The sequence below is a fragment of the Rosa chinensis genome, chromosome 7 (genome assembly GCF_002994745.2).
Source record: "Rosa chinensis cultivar Old Blush chromosome 7, RchiOBHm-V2, whole genome shotgun sequence".
Lineage (NCBI taxonomy): Eukaryota > Viridiplantae > Streptophyta > Magnoliopsida > Rosales > Rosaceae > Rosa > Rosa chinensis.
Genome location: NC_037094.1, coordinates 57,769,172 through 57,787,001, shown reverse-complemented (window position 1 = coordinate 57,787,001; position 17,830 = coordinate 57,769,172). Strand labels below are relative to the sequence as shown.

General features: G+C 39.1%; 3 protein-coding genes across 7 annotated transcripts; 2 read left to right on the top strand and 1 right to left on the bottom strand.

The window, feature by feature from the left end:
* The first annotated feature begins 5,030 nt into the window (after window positions 1-5,030).
* On the top strand, window positions 5,031-8,297 carry LOC112175894 (pentatricopeptide repeat-containing protein At2g22070). 3 transcript variants are annotated; one of them, XM_040510701.1, is made up of 2 exons: window positions 5,031-5,233; window positions 5,496-8,297. In XM_040510701.1, exons 1-2 carry the CDS (start codon window positions 5,141-5,143, stop codon window positions 7,716-7,718), a joined length of 2,316 nt encoding a protein of 771 aa, XP_040366635.1. In that variant the 5' UTR covers window positions 5,031-5,140; the 3' UTR covers window positions 7,719-8,297. The 3 variants fall into 3 exon arrangements, with proteins under 3 accessions (XP_040366635.1, XP_024169402.1, XP_040366636.1); XM_024313634.2 differs by having other exon boundaries at window positions 5,517-8,296; XM_040510702.1 differs by lacking the exon at window positions 5,031-5,233 and having other exon boundaries at window positions 5,517-5,636; window positions 5,857-8,296.
* Window positions 8,298-8,762: 465 nt separating this feature from the next.
* LOC112176985 (hexose carrier protein HEX6) lies at window positions 8,763-12,251 on the top strand. 3 transcript variants are annotated; one of them, XM_040510703.1, is made up of 4 exons: window positions 8,763-8,967; window positions 9,097-9,419; window positions 9,602-10,677; window positions 11,522-12,251. In XM_040510703.1, the coding sequence occupies exons 1-3, from the start codon at window positions 8,838-8,840 to the stop codon at window positions 10,667-10,669; spliced, it is 1,521 nt and encodes a 506-aa protein (XP_040366637.1). In that variant the 5' UTR covers window positions 8,763-8,837; the 3' UTR covers window positions 10,670-10,677; window positions 11,522-12,251. The 3 variants fall into 3 exon arrangements, with proteins under 3 accessions (XP_040366637.1, XP_024170898.1, XP_040366638.1); XM_024315130.2 differs by lacking the exon at window positions 11,522-12,251 and having other exon boundaries at window positions 9,602-10,791; XM_040510704.1 differs by lacking the exon at window positions 11,522-12,251 and having other exon boundaries at window positions 8,826-8,967; window positions 9,152-9,419; window positions 9,602-10,791.
* Window positions 10,828-17,590, bottom strand: LOC112176986 (CBL-interacting serine/threonine-protein kinase 8). Its single transcript, XM_024315131.2, has 14 exons — window positions 17,225-17,590; window positions 16,840-16,902; window positions 16,676-16,747; window positions 16,463-16,570; window positions 16,306-16,380; window positions 16,160-16,213; window positions 15,914-16,039; window positions 15,363-15,452; window positions 12,473-12,595; window positions 12,268-12,387; window positions 11,837-11,953; window positions 11,559-11,615; window positions 11,396-11,470; window positions 10,828-11,248 (listed from the first exon to the last, which is right to left on the bottom strand). Exons 1-14 carry the CDS (start codon window positions 17,381-17,383, stop codon window positions 11,147-11,149), a joined length of 1,341 nt encoding a protein of 446 aa, XP_024170899.1. The 5' UTR covers window positions 17,384-17,590; the 3' UTR covers window positions 10,828-11,146.
* Window positions 17,591-17,830: the final 240 nt, after the last annotated feature.

Sequence of the window (17,830 nt, the reverse complement as noted above, 5' to 3'; positions counted from 1 at the left end):
CGACTCTTCCTCCTCCGCGGTTTTATTTATGCACACCAGGTCGGGGTACGTTTGGTATTTCACATGGGCGGTACCTTTTTTTTGGTACAAAGGCGGTACCCTTTTTAATAACACTCTTTTTTTCATCCTTTACGAAACTCACATATATGTTTATTTCAAAAAATAAAACTCACAAATCTATCTATACTATTATTAAAAAAAAGAATTTGTCAGCCAAAACATAAAAATTTTACCGAAATATCCCTCAAATATTAAAAAACATTTGAACTGAAATATTTTAAAAAGACAAAATAGTCAATTAACAAATAAAAGAAAAAAATTAAAAAAATATATATATGTGCAGTAATTTTCTCCACATGCTGTGAAATAACTTTCCACGTGATTATCCACACCCATAGGGTGTGTTTAGAGTCTAGTATGAAGGAAAGCCTTCTAATCACGCTATGCGCCTGTAGGAAAAGAAAAGAAAAAAACCATTTTTTATATTTTGTCAAAATAGCAAGGTGATGGATTCTTAGGACATGTATTTCATAGTTTAGTACTTTAGTGGGTAATTTTAAGATCCCTTATTTTAAAGAGGAAATGGTAAAAAAAAATGTCACTTAGATGATAGTTTAGCTAGGTTATATAAAATACCTTATGATAATTTAGGTTACATCTTACAAACCTAACACTAAGATTAACAGTAATTACGAAAACTGCCAGTGCCAGTTTTCAACCGAACCCGTCTCTATCCTTTTCAGAGTTTCACAATTTTAAAAAACTGAAACCGCTTCAAATTTTCACTTTTCCAAATTCTCCCCTCCTCAAACAACTACATCGGTGCAGACCATCGCCGACGGCTACTTTTCTTCCACTGTGGACGAAGACTCCAACGACCCGAAACCCCTAATTCTAAGGTTCGTACAAACTGATTTGGGCGATTTTTTTTGGCAACCTGAACCGGCTCTTCTAGGCTATCCTCCTACTCTCACTCAAGGTAACCTTATGCTCCTTTTATTGTCTTTTCACTTTGATTAAATTAATTATGATACATTGAGAATGGGTTTGGTTTTCTTCTTCGTTTTGCCTATTTTGATTCTGCATAAGATATGTTTGTTTGACTTGAGGTCATGCTTTGTTTAGCATGGAATTGCACGATTCTGAAATGGAATCCTTCGATTTGATTGTTGGTTTGTTGAATATTTGTGGCTTTTCTGTTTAGGTTCTATGCTTTGATAAAATGGATATGATGTTGTTTCATCTTGGTGATACTATTGTATGTTGGTGTTATATGCTTTGCTAAAGTAGATGTGATGGTGTTGAGGTCAAATATATGCTTAATAAGTTCATAGGTCATTAGCCAAGTCACTAGCCATTAAGGTACCTGGCCAGCGAATTCACTGGCAATGTCAGGTCCATAGCCAGATAACTGTTAACCTTAAGTTACTGGTCATGTCACTAGCCATGACACTGGCCATGTCACTAGCCAATGAAAGTAAATGGTCATGTCATTGTCATTAACATGTGAATGATCATGTCAGTGATCATGTAATTGTCAAAATCACTGATGATCTTCTCATTTTCTTAATTTTTTACATGATTATTTACAAATTGAAGAAATGGACTGGCTAAAAAGTAGGTGTTCAGCTCCAGTTTTTCTTGAGCTGGTCAACAGTCTCTTTTCTGCGCGCGAGCGTGCCAACACCGTTCAGGTGCTATCGTCGGGGGTGTCCATTGACCTGACTTCTTTCAAGCGATTGTGGACGAGGAGAGCACCAACCTCGTTGTGGGATTCTTTGTGCCTCGTGGCGAGGACTTTTGCTGAGCTTCTTCAAAATCACAATTGATACTCGATGTTGTAGATCGAGCAGAGCGAGAATCACTGGGAAGTGAGGAGAACTTGCTGGCTGGAAGGTTTGGTGGCACTAACAATCGGCTCTTGAGAAGACTAGGACTAGTGTGTGACTACTGGTAAGAGAAGGAGAGGGGTTGCTCTAGAGAGGCTTGGATAATCTTAGAGATTGTTGTTGATGAATTGTGTGTCTTGTTACTTGTTGAAGCCTCTATATATAGGCTACCAAGCCATAGTGGTTGGCCTTAAACAAATCATAATGGAATGTTAGGTTTAAGCACCTAAACACTAATGGAATGTTAGGTTTAAGCACCTTCTGTTCCTTTATTCCTTCAATCTTATCTCCACCAAGAAATGATAATGAGCCTTTGACTTCTTCATATCAAATGATCCACCATGAGTTTAGATCATTCTGGAAAAATTTCAGAGCTTACTTCCATGTGGTTGGGTCGGAAATGTTGCTGGACTCCTTACAGGTCTAGTTTTCCAGTTTTGCTTATGTAGAAAATTGGACTGATTGTTTGAAGGCTTTCCACTCAAAACTAGCTCTGGCACTCTTCATAAGAAATTATCTTTGGGATGTCTAGAATGGATCTGCAAAGTTTTAGTTCATTTTGATTTCGTTTGGTTAGTCTGCCGCCCCTCCTTCCTTGTTTAGCTCGGTTTCTCCTAGCCGAAGTAGGAAAATGTGCTAAAGTTGACTTTTCGTTTCCATGCTTCCATCATTTCCTTTTCTTGTAGCTTGCATAATCTTCCATAGTAGGCTTTATTTAGCCTCTGAATAATATATTTCGAACTTGTCGACAATATATAGCTTGAGCCACTGACATTGGCTCAATTTCTCCAAGACACGCCTTGTCAGGCCAAAATGCTCATTTTGGGCTCAAATAGTAGGGTTGTGCATTTTAAGCCCGAAAACCTGAAAATTTGGACTGGCCTGGGAAGGCCCAACCCGTACGGTTCGGGCCCATTTTTTTTTCATCAAAATGGCTCGGGTCGGGCCTTGATATGCAAAAAAAGGGTTCGGGCCCGGGCCTCGAGTTTTAGAAATGAAAAGACCCATTAGGCCTGTTGTACAAAAAATAGACAGATGTTTATATATCATTGGCCATATGGTAAGGCTCAAAACCCTTATCATGGGGTCGAACTCACTGGATTAGTCAATTAGGGTCTTCATTCTACAGCTCCAAATGGTCCCCCATATTGGCTCTTCACTCTTCGCTTTTCATTTCTTCAATCTTCAGCTACCTCCATCATATCTGACTTTCGGCCACCGAGACTGGGTTGCTCTCGCTTTCCAGCTCGCTGAGACTGCGATGCTCTCTCTCCCCTGCTCGCCGAGACTGCGCTGCTCTATCTCTGATTGCTGAGACCAAATTGGAAGGAGGAAGAGGACAAGCTCTGCTTCTAGGAGGCATTAGGTACGTCATGTGTGTTTATCACGCAAGTACCCAACAACCATTGATCCTACTTGGGCATGTTTTAGATTCCAACTTTGATTTAGATTCATGAATCATGATTTTGGGGAGTCGAATTGATTGTTGTTCATTTATGATTATTTGACACTTTGACTGATGAATCATTGGTTCATTCTTGTATCAAATTGGAATTGAAATTCATGATTATATATCAAACTGCATCTGTACTATTAGCATTCATTTTAATTCCTATATAATTATAGCTTATATGTGGTTTTCTGACTCTCTCTCTTCGTTTATTTCTTGGAAGCTTCAAAAGCCTTTGCCTACGAACTGGTGGCTCTAGGGGTGTATGAGGAACGGGGTTGTGATTGTCTGGCGTTCTTCTTCAAATGGAGTTATGATTTTCTGAGAAACAGGTTTTTGGGCCCTAACGCCCGAAAACCTGGCCCGACAGGAAACTGGCCGGTCCCTATTGGTGTCAAAACGGGCTTTGGGCCCGAACTGTATTAATGATTTCATTTTTGATAAAAAAAAATATAAAAAATAATCTAGCCTCGCGTACGAGTACAAAAAGGATTATGGATTCATGATTGATAAAATTATGAATCTTTTTTCTCTACACCTCTAATGGGAATTGTTGTAAATAGTTTTTTTTTTTTTTTTGAGGTAAAGAAGATATCATTAATGGTAAAACACAGGCCAGAATGACACGGATATATAGTTCCCACAAGGGATTAGGTGTCATTACACTTGAAACATTTCCGCTCCTTTATTCAGGAGCCTATCAGAACAACAATATTCTATCTAGGAATAATAGCAAAGAAAAGCTTCTAAAGCCTATGCGCTCAATTGCGGTGCATCAAGAAACTCTTCCTCTTTGAATGCAGAATATCAACATTCTGTAGGCCAGACAGTTAAGAGAAAATAGTGTAATTAGACAAAAGCTAATAACATAGAGTTGGGCATAGGGCCAGCAACCCCAACCCAAATTAGGAAGCCCAAGAGCATCCAAAGGAGTAGTCCACCTCCGGAGCACAATAAGCCAGCCTGGTCTTTGGCCTGTCCTCTCCAGACGACATGTCGTACTCCACAAGCCCAGCGGCGCCACCCAACCCGCTCTGCTCCGACCCCTGCTGACCCACCCTGCTCCGACCTGTGCCGCCCAGATCTACACCGCCGTGACCCCTTGCCACTTCAATCCAAACCTGCCACAGCACAGGCCAGCCTGAAGCACGTCGGTCCACCGCCGCACTCTCTGCCTACCATTGAAGCATAACCCAAGCCGTCTGTCTTGAATTGCACAATCATGTCGCCGGTCGAGATGCAACCAAAAAATACAAGCCGAGGATTCTTGCGACTACATTGAGCGCAACCATCCATGGAAACCCTTGCAATCTCTTTGAATCGAATACCCGTCTGGCAGCAGACCCCCAGATGACGGCAAGGCCGGATGCTTGCACCCGTCAGGCGTTGCCGGACGAGGTCGAATACTCACGGTAAAGAAAAAATCAGTTTTGGGTGTTTAGGGTTTCTCTCTAATGTCATTAGTTGATTGTTTATGAGCATTCTTGTAAAATGGTTGTTTGTTGTAAATATTATTTTAATTTCAACATCCCATTCTCTCATTTTCATCTCTCTTCCTCCAACTCTCTCAGACTCTCACTTTTATGTTTTGGACTTTTGGGACAAGAAATGTAAAATAAATAAAAAAAATTATAATTGGAGGGCTAGTAGTGTAATTTGCTTACATCCTAGCCTCCTATGACTGCAGCGGTTGGCATGGTCCCTTCCCTCCACAAATTCGTCTGAAACAGATAGAGTGGATAAATACTCCACCCCAAGTTCCCCAGGATGCCATTTCTCTAGAGGATTGTTTTACTTGATTATGGCTTCTCTACCTTCAGTTGCTGTTAGTGGCAATATCAAGCTTGACCAAGACTTCAGAAAACACCCCACAAGTTTTATTTCTTCCGAAAAGGTATTATTCTAGTCCTAGTCCTTCTTTCCTTTCACTTCCGTACAACTAATTCTGCACTGCTGTTGGTTTGCATGTCTTGTTAAAGATACTATCTTCAGTTTGTTTCATCGAATCTCGATATTGGGTACTTCTTTATAGCTGAGCCAGTGCAGTATTTGCTGTTTTTTCAAACCATGAAAACTAGTACATAACAGTAGTTGCTGTGTGAACAGTAGAAGAACAGTTTTCAATTCCAATAGTTACATCCATGAAACTGATTTAGAATCTGTTTTTGGTATCTCAGAGTGGAATTGCAAACGTGTCTTATCAGAAAAGTCAGACCATCGTAAATTCGGATGGAAGTTCAGAACCCAGGTCTCTGGACTTCCGAGAAGCTCTTGTGATGATTCGAGAGGGTTCTAAGGTTGAGTCCTCTTACTATGTCCCTCTCTTGCAAGAATGTATAGACCGGAATTCGGCCTCCGATGCGCAAGTTGTGCATGGCCACATCATTAAGACAGGAAGCCACCAAGATTTGTTTGTCACAACTTTCCTTGTCAATGTTTATGCAAAGTGTAGAATCATGGAAAATGCTCGTAAAGTTTTTGACAAATTGTCTCGAAGAAATGTTGTTTCGTGGACAGCTTTGATGTCGGGTTATGTTCACAATTCGCGGCCAGAACTTTCCATTCGGGTTTTCCTAGAAATGTTGGAGGCTGGGGCTTATCCTACCAATTACACTCTAGGAATTGTTTTGAATGCTTCTTCTACCTTGTACTCGATTGAGTTAGGGAAGCAATTGCATGCCTACAGCATCAAATACCAGATTGACTTTGATACCAGTATTGGAAACTCTCTTTGCAGTTTATACTCCAAATGTGGAAACTTGGAATCTGCTTTTAAAGCATTTAAGAAAATTAAGGAAAAGAATGTGATCTCTTGGACTTCAGCTATATCTGCCTGTGGTGATAATGGAGATGCTTCAAAGGGTTTGGCATTTTTCACTGAAATGCTTTCGGAGGGAATCGAGCCTAATGAGTACACCCTGACCAGTGCCTTGAGCTTGTGTTGTACAATGCTGTCTTTGGGTGCAGGGATACAAATCCATTCCTTAGTCATTAAACTTGGCTATGAATTGAACCTTCCAGTGAGAAATGCAATCATGTATTTGTACCTCAAATGTGGCATGGTAAATGAGGCTAGAAAGTTGTTTAATGGAATGGAAGCTATGAGCTTGATTACATGGAATGCAATGATTGCAGGCCATGCCCAAATTATTGATCTTGCAGAAGATGATCTTTCAGCATACCAAAGTGGAACTGAAGCACTTAACATTTTCTTGAAATTGAATCGCTCTGGGGTAAAACCTGATTTATTCACCTTCTCAAGTATCTTAACTGTATGTAGTAGTATGGTGGCTTTAGAACAGGGAGAACAGGTTCATGCTCAGAGCATTAAAAGCGGGTTTCTCTCAGATATTGTAGTAGCGACTGCGCTAGTCAATATGTACAATAAATGTGGAAGCATTGAGAAAGCAAGTAAAGTTTTCATAGAGATGTCTACAAGAACGTTGATATCATGGACTAGTATGATTGCAGGTTTTGCACAGCATGGCCGGACTCAGCAAGCACTGCAGCTCTTTGAGGATATGAGAATTGCAGGAGTTAGACCAAATCAGGTTACTTTTGTGAGTGTTCTATCAGCTTGTAGCCATGCTGGAATGGTCAATGAAGCACTTGGTTACTTTGAGTCCATGAAAAAGGACTACAGGATCAAACCAGTGATGGACCATTATGCCTGCTTGATTGATATGTTCGTGAGGTTGGGTCGGTTAGATGAAGCCTTTGGTCTTGTCAAAAAAATGGATTTTGAACCGAATGAGTTTATATGGTCAACCTTGGTTGCAGGTTGTAGAACTCATGGGAATTTAGATAGGGGATTTTATGCTGCTGAACGGTTGCTCAAACTCAAACCAAAAGATACAGAGACTTATGTCATGTTGTTGAACATGTACATCTCTGTAGAAAGATGGAAGGATGTATCTAGGGTGAGAAAAATGATGAAAGAGGAGAAGCTTGGGAAGCTAGAGGAGTGGAGCTGGATTACCATTAAAGACAAGGTTCATTCATTCAAACCCAATGATAAATCTCATCCTCAAAGTGAAGATGTTCAAAAATACGTTGAAAGTTTGACTGATCAAGTCAAGAGTCTTGGATACAAGGCAGTAGAAAGTTTGGAATTAACTGATGAAGACGCAGAAACGACTTTATTCTCTTCTACATCTTTCCACAGTGAAAAGTTGGCAATTGCTTTTGGATTGTTGAACACGCCAAATGCTGCGCCAATTCGGGTCATCAAGAATATCAGTATGTGCAGGGATTGCCATAATTTTGTTAAGTTCATATCATTACTGACTTCTAGGGAAATAATCATTCGAGATAGCAAGTGCCTTCACAAGTTTGTGAATGGAAAATGTTCATGTGGGGATTTTGGAGCTCTTCTTTGATAATTTTTGGCAGCAAAAAGTGGGACAGATCGAGTCCAGGATTCTTCCATATGTCGCTTTGTGACATGTTTAATTCGGTCCAGAGAAAGATATCGAAAAATTCATGTTATTTCTTATCCTTCATTTGGTTTGGAGGACCTCCATCAATACTATGTTCTTATAGTCCAGTCTCAGTGACTGCTATAGAGCAGGCTGTAAGATCGAGCTGCTGCTTCTAGCTAGAGTTCCTGTGATATTTTCTCAGAATCAAGATCCTACTTGGTAATTGCGACGCACTTTGAAACGAGTGTATATGTTGTCTCTCACCCTTGGTCACATTCACCAAATTGTATAAAGTGGTGAATGAGGCCGACAGATGTATGAATTTAGTTTTTGTTGCTAGAATGAGGCAGGATTAATTAGACCACAGCATACCCATTTGATTAAAGAAGCAATTGAATGTGCAGATGGGCAGAAAATCTGCAATAATTAATGTCATTGTATAAGGTTCATTCTAAAGAGTATTGTTTTTGGCCATTTAGCTTTCTTTCTTCTTTTCATTTTCTGAACAGGAAATTACTAATTAAGGCCATTTATGTAATCATCTTCATCTTACTTCGATTTTTTTCTTTTCTTTCCTACTTGACCATGGTGAGCAATATATAGAAGAAAGGAGGCAGCAGAGAGAAAGGAAAACAAATGTATGAAGAACAGTAATTAGAAAAAGAGAATTCCATCACATTTACAACATCAGCATAGAAACTATACAAGTTTTACACGAAGTTCGTTAGGCAACCACAAACGCTATAAAGATTATTGGTTGGTAAACAACGCTATAAAGATTATTGGTTGGTAAACCAGTGAAAGTTTAATTTGACTAGTCACTGCACATTGTTTACTATTATCTTATTTTGTTTCATTGAATAATCTTGGACTAACTCTGGTGTCATGGTCCAACGAAATCCAAAACTGAGTGATTACTCAGTTTGAATATTCCACGCTGAGGACACGAAGACATTTGATCATGTTCAGCAGTCAAGGAAGACGTACTGCTCTTCATTCTCAGTATATATCCCAACAAACTCTTATCTTAATTACCACCTCTATTTTCTTGTCCCTCAGCTTGGAAGAAGAGTAGCCATGGCAGCCGGGTTAGCGATAACAAGTGAATACAGGCATTACAATGGCAAGTTGACCCTGATTGTGGTAATATCTTGCATGGTTGCTGCCATGGGAGGTATCATTTTCGGCTATGATATTGGAATTTCAGGTCAGTCAGCTTAGCTTTCTTCTAAAAATTAGTACACATTTACACTGTGATACTGAAAAATAAGCCAGTTCTTTTAACAAGTTCATCAACTTAAGTACTTAAATATGCAAGTGATCATGATTCATGAAGGTGGAGTGACTTCAATGGAACCATTTCTGAAGAAATTTTTCCCAGAGGTTTACAGAAAGATGAAAGAAGACACGAAAGTCAGCAACTACTGCAAATTTGATAGCCATCTTTTAACCACGTTTACATCCTCTCTCTACATAGCTGGCCTTGTAGCTTCCTTCTTTGCCTCTTCTATAACCGGAGCATTTGGCCGCAAGCCTTCGATCCTGGTAGCTGGTGCCTCATTCCTTGCTGGTTCGGCTCTAGGTGGCGCAGCTGTTAACTTGTTCATGCTAATATCTGGTCGCATCTTGCTTGGTATTGGAGTTGGCTTTGGAAACCAGGTAGCACACTCAAATATGGACGCATGTTATGTTGTCAGACTGCTAAACAAGTGCTCAGCTAATTAGCCATAGTTCAGTTTGACGGGTTGGCAACATAACATGACATATTGTCCAGCGTTTGTTACTTTAGGCTTGAAAAAAACATTATTTTTATGTGTTCCCACGATCAAACTCCATTGCAGGCAGTCCCACTTTATCTCTCAGAAATGGCACCACCAACATTCAGAGGAGCAATCAACATAGGCTTCCAATTATGTGTTGGCATTGGAGTACTATCAGCTAACCTCATCAACTTTGGCACTGAAAAGATCAGAAGCGGCTGGGGTTGGCGAATCTCCCTAGCCATGGCAGCAGTTCCAGCTGCATTACTAACACTAGGTGCTCTTTTCCTACCAGAAACACCAAACAGCTTAATCCAACGCACAAATGACCACGAAAGGGCCAAGCTGATGCTACAACGTACACGAGGAATGGTGGATGTGCAAGCGGAACTGGATGATCTCATTGAAGCAAGTAACAAATCAAAAACAATCGATCACCCTTTCAGGAAAATTGTACAAAGAAAGTATAGGCCTCAACTTGTTATGGCATTAGCTATACCATTCTTTCAACAGCTGACTGGAATAAACGTCATCTCTTTCTATGCTCCAATCCTCTTTCGGACACTCGGTTTAAGTGAAAGCATGTCACTTTTGTCTGCAGTCATTAGCACAGGAGTGGTGGGTACTGCAGCAACCTTCCTATCAATGCTTATGGTGGACAAACTAGGACGAAGAGCTTTGTTCCAAATAGGGGGTATTCAGATGTTTTTGTCCCAAATCATAGTAGGCAGCATTATGGCAGCTAAGCTTGGTGACGTTGGTGGCTTGAGCAAAGTATATGCATATTTGGTTCTGTTCTTCGTATGTATATACGTAGCTGGGTTTGCGTGGTCATGGGGGCCCTTAGGATGGTTGATTCCGAGTGAAATTTTTCCGTTGGAGATTCGATCAGCTGGACAAAGTATTACAGTGGCAGTGAACTTTCTATTCACTTTTGGTATTGCTCAGACATTTCTTTCTATGCTTTGCTGCTTCAAGTCTGGTATCTTCTTTTTCTTTGGAGGATGGGTGATGGTAATGACTGCATTTGTGTACTTCTTGTTGCCTGAGACTACAAATATTCCTATTGAGAAAATGGATGAAGTGTGGGGAGAGCATTGGTTTTGGAAGAGGATTGTGGGTGAAGTGAGGGAGGACATTAAGCTGTAAAGATTAAGGTTAGAAGTTTGATTACTACTTTGGTTTATTACTGTAATATAATTTGACATGATTCGCCGAATTTTCTGGAAAAATAAATACTTCCCAACAGGGAATTGGCCTTGTTCTCTCAATGGATTTAACTTGTTTTGTAAAAACGAAGTACAAGCTATAAAACCCCTAATTGGGTAATTTTCATTGGTCAACTGTGTAGCTACATTTCTTGAATCCGATAAAGAACTGTCAGCTTGTACAAATAGCACTAAGACCGCAAGACAACACATCAACTCGATACAAACTTACACTAGAAAACCAAAATAAAGTCTCTTCCTAGTATTTCTTTCTCCTGGATCCTATTTTACAAGGACAGTAGTATCAAGATAGGTATACGGATTAGAACCTCAACTTAATGCCATGCCTCCAAAAGCGTTGTCGAGTACAAGTCGAGCAATGACCGTGGAGTGAAAGCAAATGATGTTGTGTAAGAAATCAATGCTTTTTACTTTTACTCCTGCTGATTTTCGATTTGCTAGATTCAGTAGGCGGTTTCCAAATGATATCCTCAAGATTGCTACAAAAGTTCTTGTAAAACTGTAGAACAGTAGCGAATCAGAAACTAAAAGAAAATTAGCAGTGTACTATTATACTTGCAAGGAGAGACCTACTTGACATGCATGCATGCGAACACATAAAGGTGGTGCAAGTTACCTTATCATGAAATTCAAACTAAAAACTGACCTTGAGGAATTCACTAGCATCTCCAGCAGCTTTCTGAATGTCTACCATGTAATAGGTTGGAGCGAGTTCAAAGATCTTCAGCCAATAAAGAAAAGAATCAGTGATTCATTTTACTAAATTTTACAGGGTTGGCTTCAGGCTTAGCATCAGGAGGAAAGCTTACTTCGAGAATAATGGAGAAATGAGAAGTTTTATTTGCCGAAAGACCCTCCACTCGCATCTGAAATAATAACAAAACAGGCATGTATCGCTTTAGCAGTTGAGGTTTCAAGGAATGCTATCCAGGACTATCCTCCGAGGAAACAGTCACATTAGACACGTGAAAAACTAAACAAAGACCGTACATATCATGATATTGGTAGAAGAAAAAGAAATGACGCACCAAAAGTATGGAATACTGTGGAAAAGTACGGAATACTGTGGAAAATCCTAGCTGTTTACCTTATAGTTACGAATGTGTGTCTTGAAACCCATTGATTGGGCAACAACTTCCATACTTGATAGTACGACCTTTGCTGGCTTTTGTGAGACAAAGCGTGTCTGATACTTCATACAATCCTATCAGTGAGGGAGGAAAATTAATACATTGCATTATTAGCAACTGACACAAGAAACTATCTCTCTCATGTAACAACATTGGATCGCATGATGTTCAGAGATTAATCTCGATTCACAGTGGAATGTCATGCTTGTGTGACAGATTGAAAGAACCAGAAGACATAGAGTATAAGTTTACTAGATTAGCTAGTTTTCAGGGTGTGAATATGACATGCACAACCATGTGATGGCCACAATATAAATGTAGAGGTATCATTTACTCAGCTGCTATAGCATAAAGAGAGAGGGAAGTAAATTATAAGCTAATGTCTTACCTTGCCACGGTCAAACATTGTTGAAAGGTTTAGGCCTTGAGATAAGATGATCAAGTCAAATGCATTAAGAACTAAAGGACTCATGTCCTCATTGCTCTGGTGCTCGCTATCCCTTTGTTCCTACATAGAGCCATATATATCAAGAAAGTTACTAGAGCTTTCAATCTCAATCAAACAAAATGCATCTTCTCAAAGCCTTACCAACCTCGGTCTCATCGAAGACAGCATTTACATCATCCAGATTTACATCTTCATATTCTAATATTTTGGGAGCAACATAATTTTTCTGAAACCACTCATCATTTCTGATCTGTTCAATCGTAATACGCTGCATTGACACAAAGTCACACACAAATAAACACATATCAGAAACAACTCAATGGTTGTATAACTAAAGAAAAGTAATTCACAAGAATCCTTACAACATCACTACCAAGAATTCAATCCACAGACTTCAATTATAGTAATTAGTCTAGTTCATACTTTTTCAATAAATCATCAAGTGAATAAGGTAACGCAAGTGGGAATCAACCTTGTTAGATTGCGTATAATGGTGAAAACACAGAATTACCGAACCAAATATCCGTAATTAAGTTAAGTGGATGGTGATATTATCAGGTTCTAAAGAAAAAAGTCCATGGTTTGCATGGCTCAAACAAGGGGAGACACAGAAGAAGCACCAGTTTCCCACTATTGGGTTGATAGGGCTTCTACATTATTAAAAAACTGATCACTGATCGTTACCACCAGTACACTACAGACAATTTATACTTTGCCTTCCTGTTTCTATTCTTTGGAAAGATAAACTTATTACAGAACTCAAAATAATTGCACAAGCCAAGCATGTGAAACTCTGAATATTGAAACAGATATTCATAAATGGTAATAACTAGTCTCCTATTCTAATTAAAAATCCAATCACCAAATTCAATTTATTCCAGTTTAGAATTTCTACTACATGCAAATACTAACTTAAAAAAAATTGCACGATATAAGTACTGACTTTTTCATTGTTATGTTCGCTTTCGGTGTTTCTATGGAAATTCCTAGTACCTTATTCCTTCATTTGAGCCCTATAGAAACTAGAAGGAATAGCGTCACAAGAACGTAGACTCAGTATAACCAAATAGCCAACTGTGTTCTTCTGCATAATTATATCATACTATCATCAGCCCATGGCCCCAAAACCCAGATTCGTGACTGAAAGTCGAATAATGTAGGACAAGGTATTGTGTTTAAGGTCTCAGAAGGGTTAAATTTAGGGTGATACTTTGGGAGAATGGGTGCTGTTGTTAAAGAACTGTGAGTCAATGAAAAGGAAGGGAATATAGGAATTCTGGAATCACACCAGAAGGGTCCTTGGAAATCAGACCAAGACTTCACTTCTCATGAATCAATCAAGAGATATTATATGAAATAAAACACAAGCAATTTCATTTACTGGTTCTAAGCAATACATAGTGACCCTTATATAGAGCTACAGAAGATATCAGAACCCAACCTTCAATGACCCATATTAATGACCTCTTAACGTCTAATTATTACTGACTGACATAAGATACCTTAGAAAACTTTAAACATGACCCAATACAAAGAATGCATCTTAAATGAAACATCTAGAAGCATGTAACTCACAACTACAGGGACTCCAGCACATCTAAATGACTCTAGACTCTTCTAGAATTTATTTCACTTTTCTTTCATCCATTGTCAACACATATGTAAGTCCGCATCTGATCTCCATTAACTCTCCCCCACTTGGTACAGCTCATAAAGAGAAGGAGTTTAATTAACTCTTCTTTGGTTAGCCAGGTATAATCTAAAGGTAATATGCTGGTAGGGGAAGGAGAGGCATTTTTTATAGGGTGTGGATGGGTAGGCATCCGTGGTTTTGTAGTAGATCAGGCATCACAAAGGTTTCTATGTTTTTTCCTCATGGTACTAGTATAGTGTAAGGTCAAATTTAAAGGCTGAACTGATTTGAGGAACGAAGGATTTTCCAAAGGATAGGCATTGCTATAGATCCGCTTAGCCACCTTGAAAAGACACATTCTCTTTGTATGGAGATTGCCATCCTCCTTAGATGCCGCAAAAACACCATCATTACATTTGCATATGCCATTATGTGGAAGACTAGTTCCTCATCGCCAGTATGATCTTCTGCAACATGGAGTTTTTATTTCATTTGGTTCTGCTCAATTATGTCCCAAGGTATTCAGCATCTACAGGTTTTTCAGTTCTCTTCAAGCTGTTCCTGAGGGCCTGGTCTTGCTTCTAATGCCTCTATCGAGATATCAAGATATGCATGTCATGCTCATATTGCTCATGTTGTCCAATTAGGACATCTAGCCTTTTGTGAGCTGCAACAATAACTCGTCTTGTTGTCTATCAGTCATCAAACCCCGTAAAAGGTAGTCCAGTGCTAGTTATCCTTTCCTTCTCTGATACCAAATATAATATAGGACAACCTAGGAGTATTGTGTTTAAGGTCTCAGAAGGGTGAACTGTAGGGTGACACAGTATGGAAAATGGGTGTTGTTATTAATGAACTGAGAAATAGAAATCCTAAAACTCTTATTATTAATGACTGACAAGAAATACCTTACAAAATACAAAACTAAAAACGCCACCCGAGACAAAGAATGCATCTTAAATAAAACATCTAGAAGACACATGAAAACCCTATAGCAACTAGAAGGACTCCAACAAATCTAATAGATTCTAGACTATCTATTATTCCATCCATTGTCGACACATTCGTAAGGCCATCGCATGTCAGTGAAGTCACTATTACATATTGGCATGTGCAACCCATTCAAGGGTTGGTAACAAATACAAAGGACATTTGGAAAGACAATACGAGTATTTCTTTTTTTGCCATTTGCTTTATGAATTAAACAAGTATTCTTCATGTTGGATGGTTACATGTTATGTAATTCCATGGTTTGTAGTGCATATAGCAAAAGCAACATGCCCCCAAAAAAACTGACACCTACATTTCCATTTCCATAAGACATTGAAATAGTAAATGAAGCCTGATACTGTCCGCTTTACGCATATAAATGAGCAAGTCTTGTAACATAGCCAATACTTACAGTTGCAGGATTTGGATCCAGAATGCTATGAATCAAGGATTTTGCTCCCACTGGAAACCAAGTTGGGCATGAGAACTGTGCTTTCTCAATCTGCAGAATAAATGACAATGGCTTATCACATTTGACATTTATATCTTATAGCACACTTTGACATCCCTCCTCACTAGTAGACATCAGATGAGGCAAAATAGTTTGAGAAAGGATTAAGATAGAGTCCAGAAAATGAAATAATCACGCCTAGAATCCTCTAACTGTACCTAAAAATTAGGTGAAAGGACTTTAAGAACGTGAAAGAACAGAGGCAGTATTTCATGCTCTTTCACATTCACAACCAAATGCAATTGTTCGGAAGACAACACGATCAGTCACTAGTCAACAATTCTTAAGAAGCATCATTCTCAAACCTATGAATTAAGTAGAATATTTACGAAAAAAGATTCACTGGTCATACAACTTTAACAGTTACCCATATTGATCCAAAATACCAGTTCAAAATCCTTTTACTCCAAACCATAATAATCAGAAAATATAAACATGAAAGAGGTTCATGCCTTACTATATAGTGTGGTCAGGTCAAGCTCATCAAATGGAAGATATCCAGCCATGAGAACATAAAGGATGACCCCACAGGACCAAACATCTGCCACGGCACCATCATAACCCTTGTGACTGAGGACCTAGAACATGAAATGACAAGATAAATATAAATCAAGGCAGTCGCATGCAAGAAACAAACTATTTCAGCTATTGAGGTATAGTCAAATACTAACTCAGAAGGTGGCTAAATGTATTGTTACCTCAGGTGCAACATAGTTAGGGGTCCCACAAGTTGTGCGAAGGAGGCTGACTCCCTGTGTGCAAAAAACATACATTAATATGCCAACAAAAACTATAACTCTCAACTGTCAAAATGTCAACAAACGAGATGAGACCAAAATCTTACTTGTTCAGGCAATGCACTCAGCCCGAAATCTGAAATTCTTAAATTTCCAAGAGAATCAAGCAAAAGATTTTCCGGCTGCACAAAAAGCAATGATGTGAATTTCTTGAGACAGCAAAAAACAATTGCAAATGCTTGCTAGTTGCATTAAAAGGAAAACCTTTAAATCTCTATGATACACTCCCTTGCTGTGGCAATAATCCACTCCATCAACAAGCTGTTGGAAGAATCTCCTGGCTTCAGCTTCGCTAAGACGTCCATGATGAACCTGAATAACCAACCATTCTTCTCACTGTTAACATCATATGACCACTTTCCTAAAAATTCCATCGCCCATATTGAGCGGTGGGATTTGAAGTCAGAGACTACTCACGATTTTATCAAACAATTCACCACCCGTAATGAACTCCAATATTATATAAATCTTGGTCCGACTCGCTAGAACCTACACCAAACAACATCATAGAGTCAGTTAACTACATTTATCAACATTCTGCACACGACTATTTTAAAGTCAGGAGTAGATATGTCACATGCCTCGTGCAAACGAACTACATAGGGATGCCTCACAAGCTTCATTATTGATATCTCCCTCTTGATCTGCATCATAAACATCAATTTTTCAAGCAGAGATACTAAAACGGAAACTGCATCAACCTCAACTCCCTAACCCAATTCAAAATTAACATAGGAAAACAAGCCAATTGAGTCCCAAGTTGCAACCAGCTAAATTCTCAAGTTGCAAACTTCAGAATCATTTTCCAAGCAGAAATACAAAAACGGAAACTGGGTCAAGCTCAAGTCCCTAAACCAAAACAAACAAACTAAGAAAGTTGCAAGCTTTAGAATTTCTACTCAACTCAAAACCAACATAGAAGGGGCAACAAAGTCAATAGAGTAAGCTGGGCAATTTGGGTACTACCTGGTCGACCATCTTGTGCTTGATGATGGAACTCCGATCGATTATCTTCATGGCCACACTCTCACCTGTCTCAGTGTTCTGAGCAAACTTCACCTTCGCAAAGGTTCCTTCGCCGATCGTCCTCCCAATTTCATACTTACCCACTTTCCTGACCACCATTTTTCGTCTCTCAAAATCTCAGCTTGGGAGCATTTCCCTCTTATATAAAACAAACCAAAAGCAGCTAAAGACTTCAACTTTCGACGTAACACTTTATGCCCAAATGTACATAAGTGGTTTCTTATCTGATTCAGACAGCAAAAAAGAAGTAACACCAAAAGGGTCCTGGTTGTGACTTGTGAGAAGGATGGTTTGAATTTTCAAAAAAGCTAAATTCTTTTCATTGTTTGATTTGGGGCCTTAGAGAATATAAACAAACAAAGCCTGATATTGAGGTTTAATATGTGTAGTTGGCCAAGTTGACGTGTGCTGTGCCTTGTTGCTTTGGACAACTTTCCTATTTGTCGGATTTTTCCACGCTAACTGGCCGTTTTATTATAATTATGTTTCTTTAAGAGAAAAAAAAAAACGTTACAAAGCAAAATCACGACAACAATCCCTATAGCT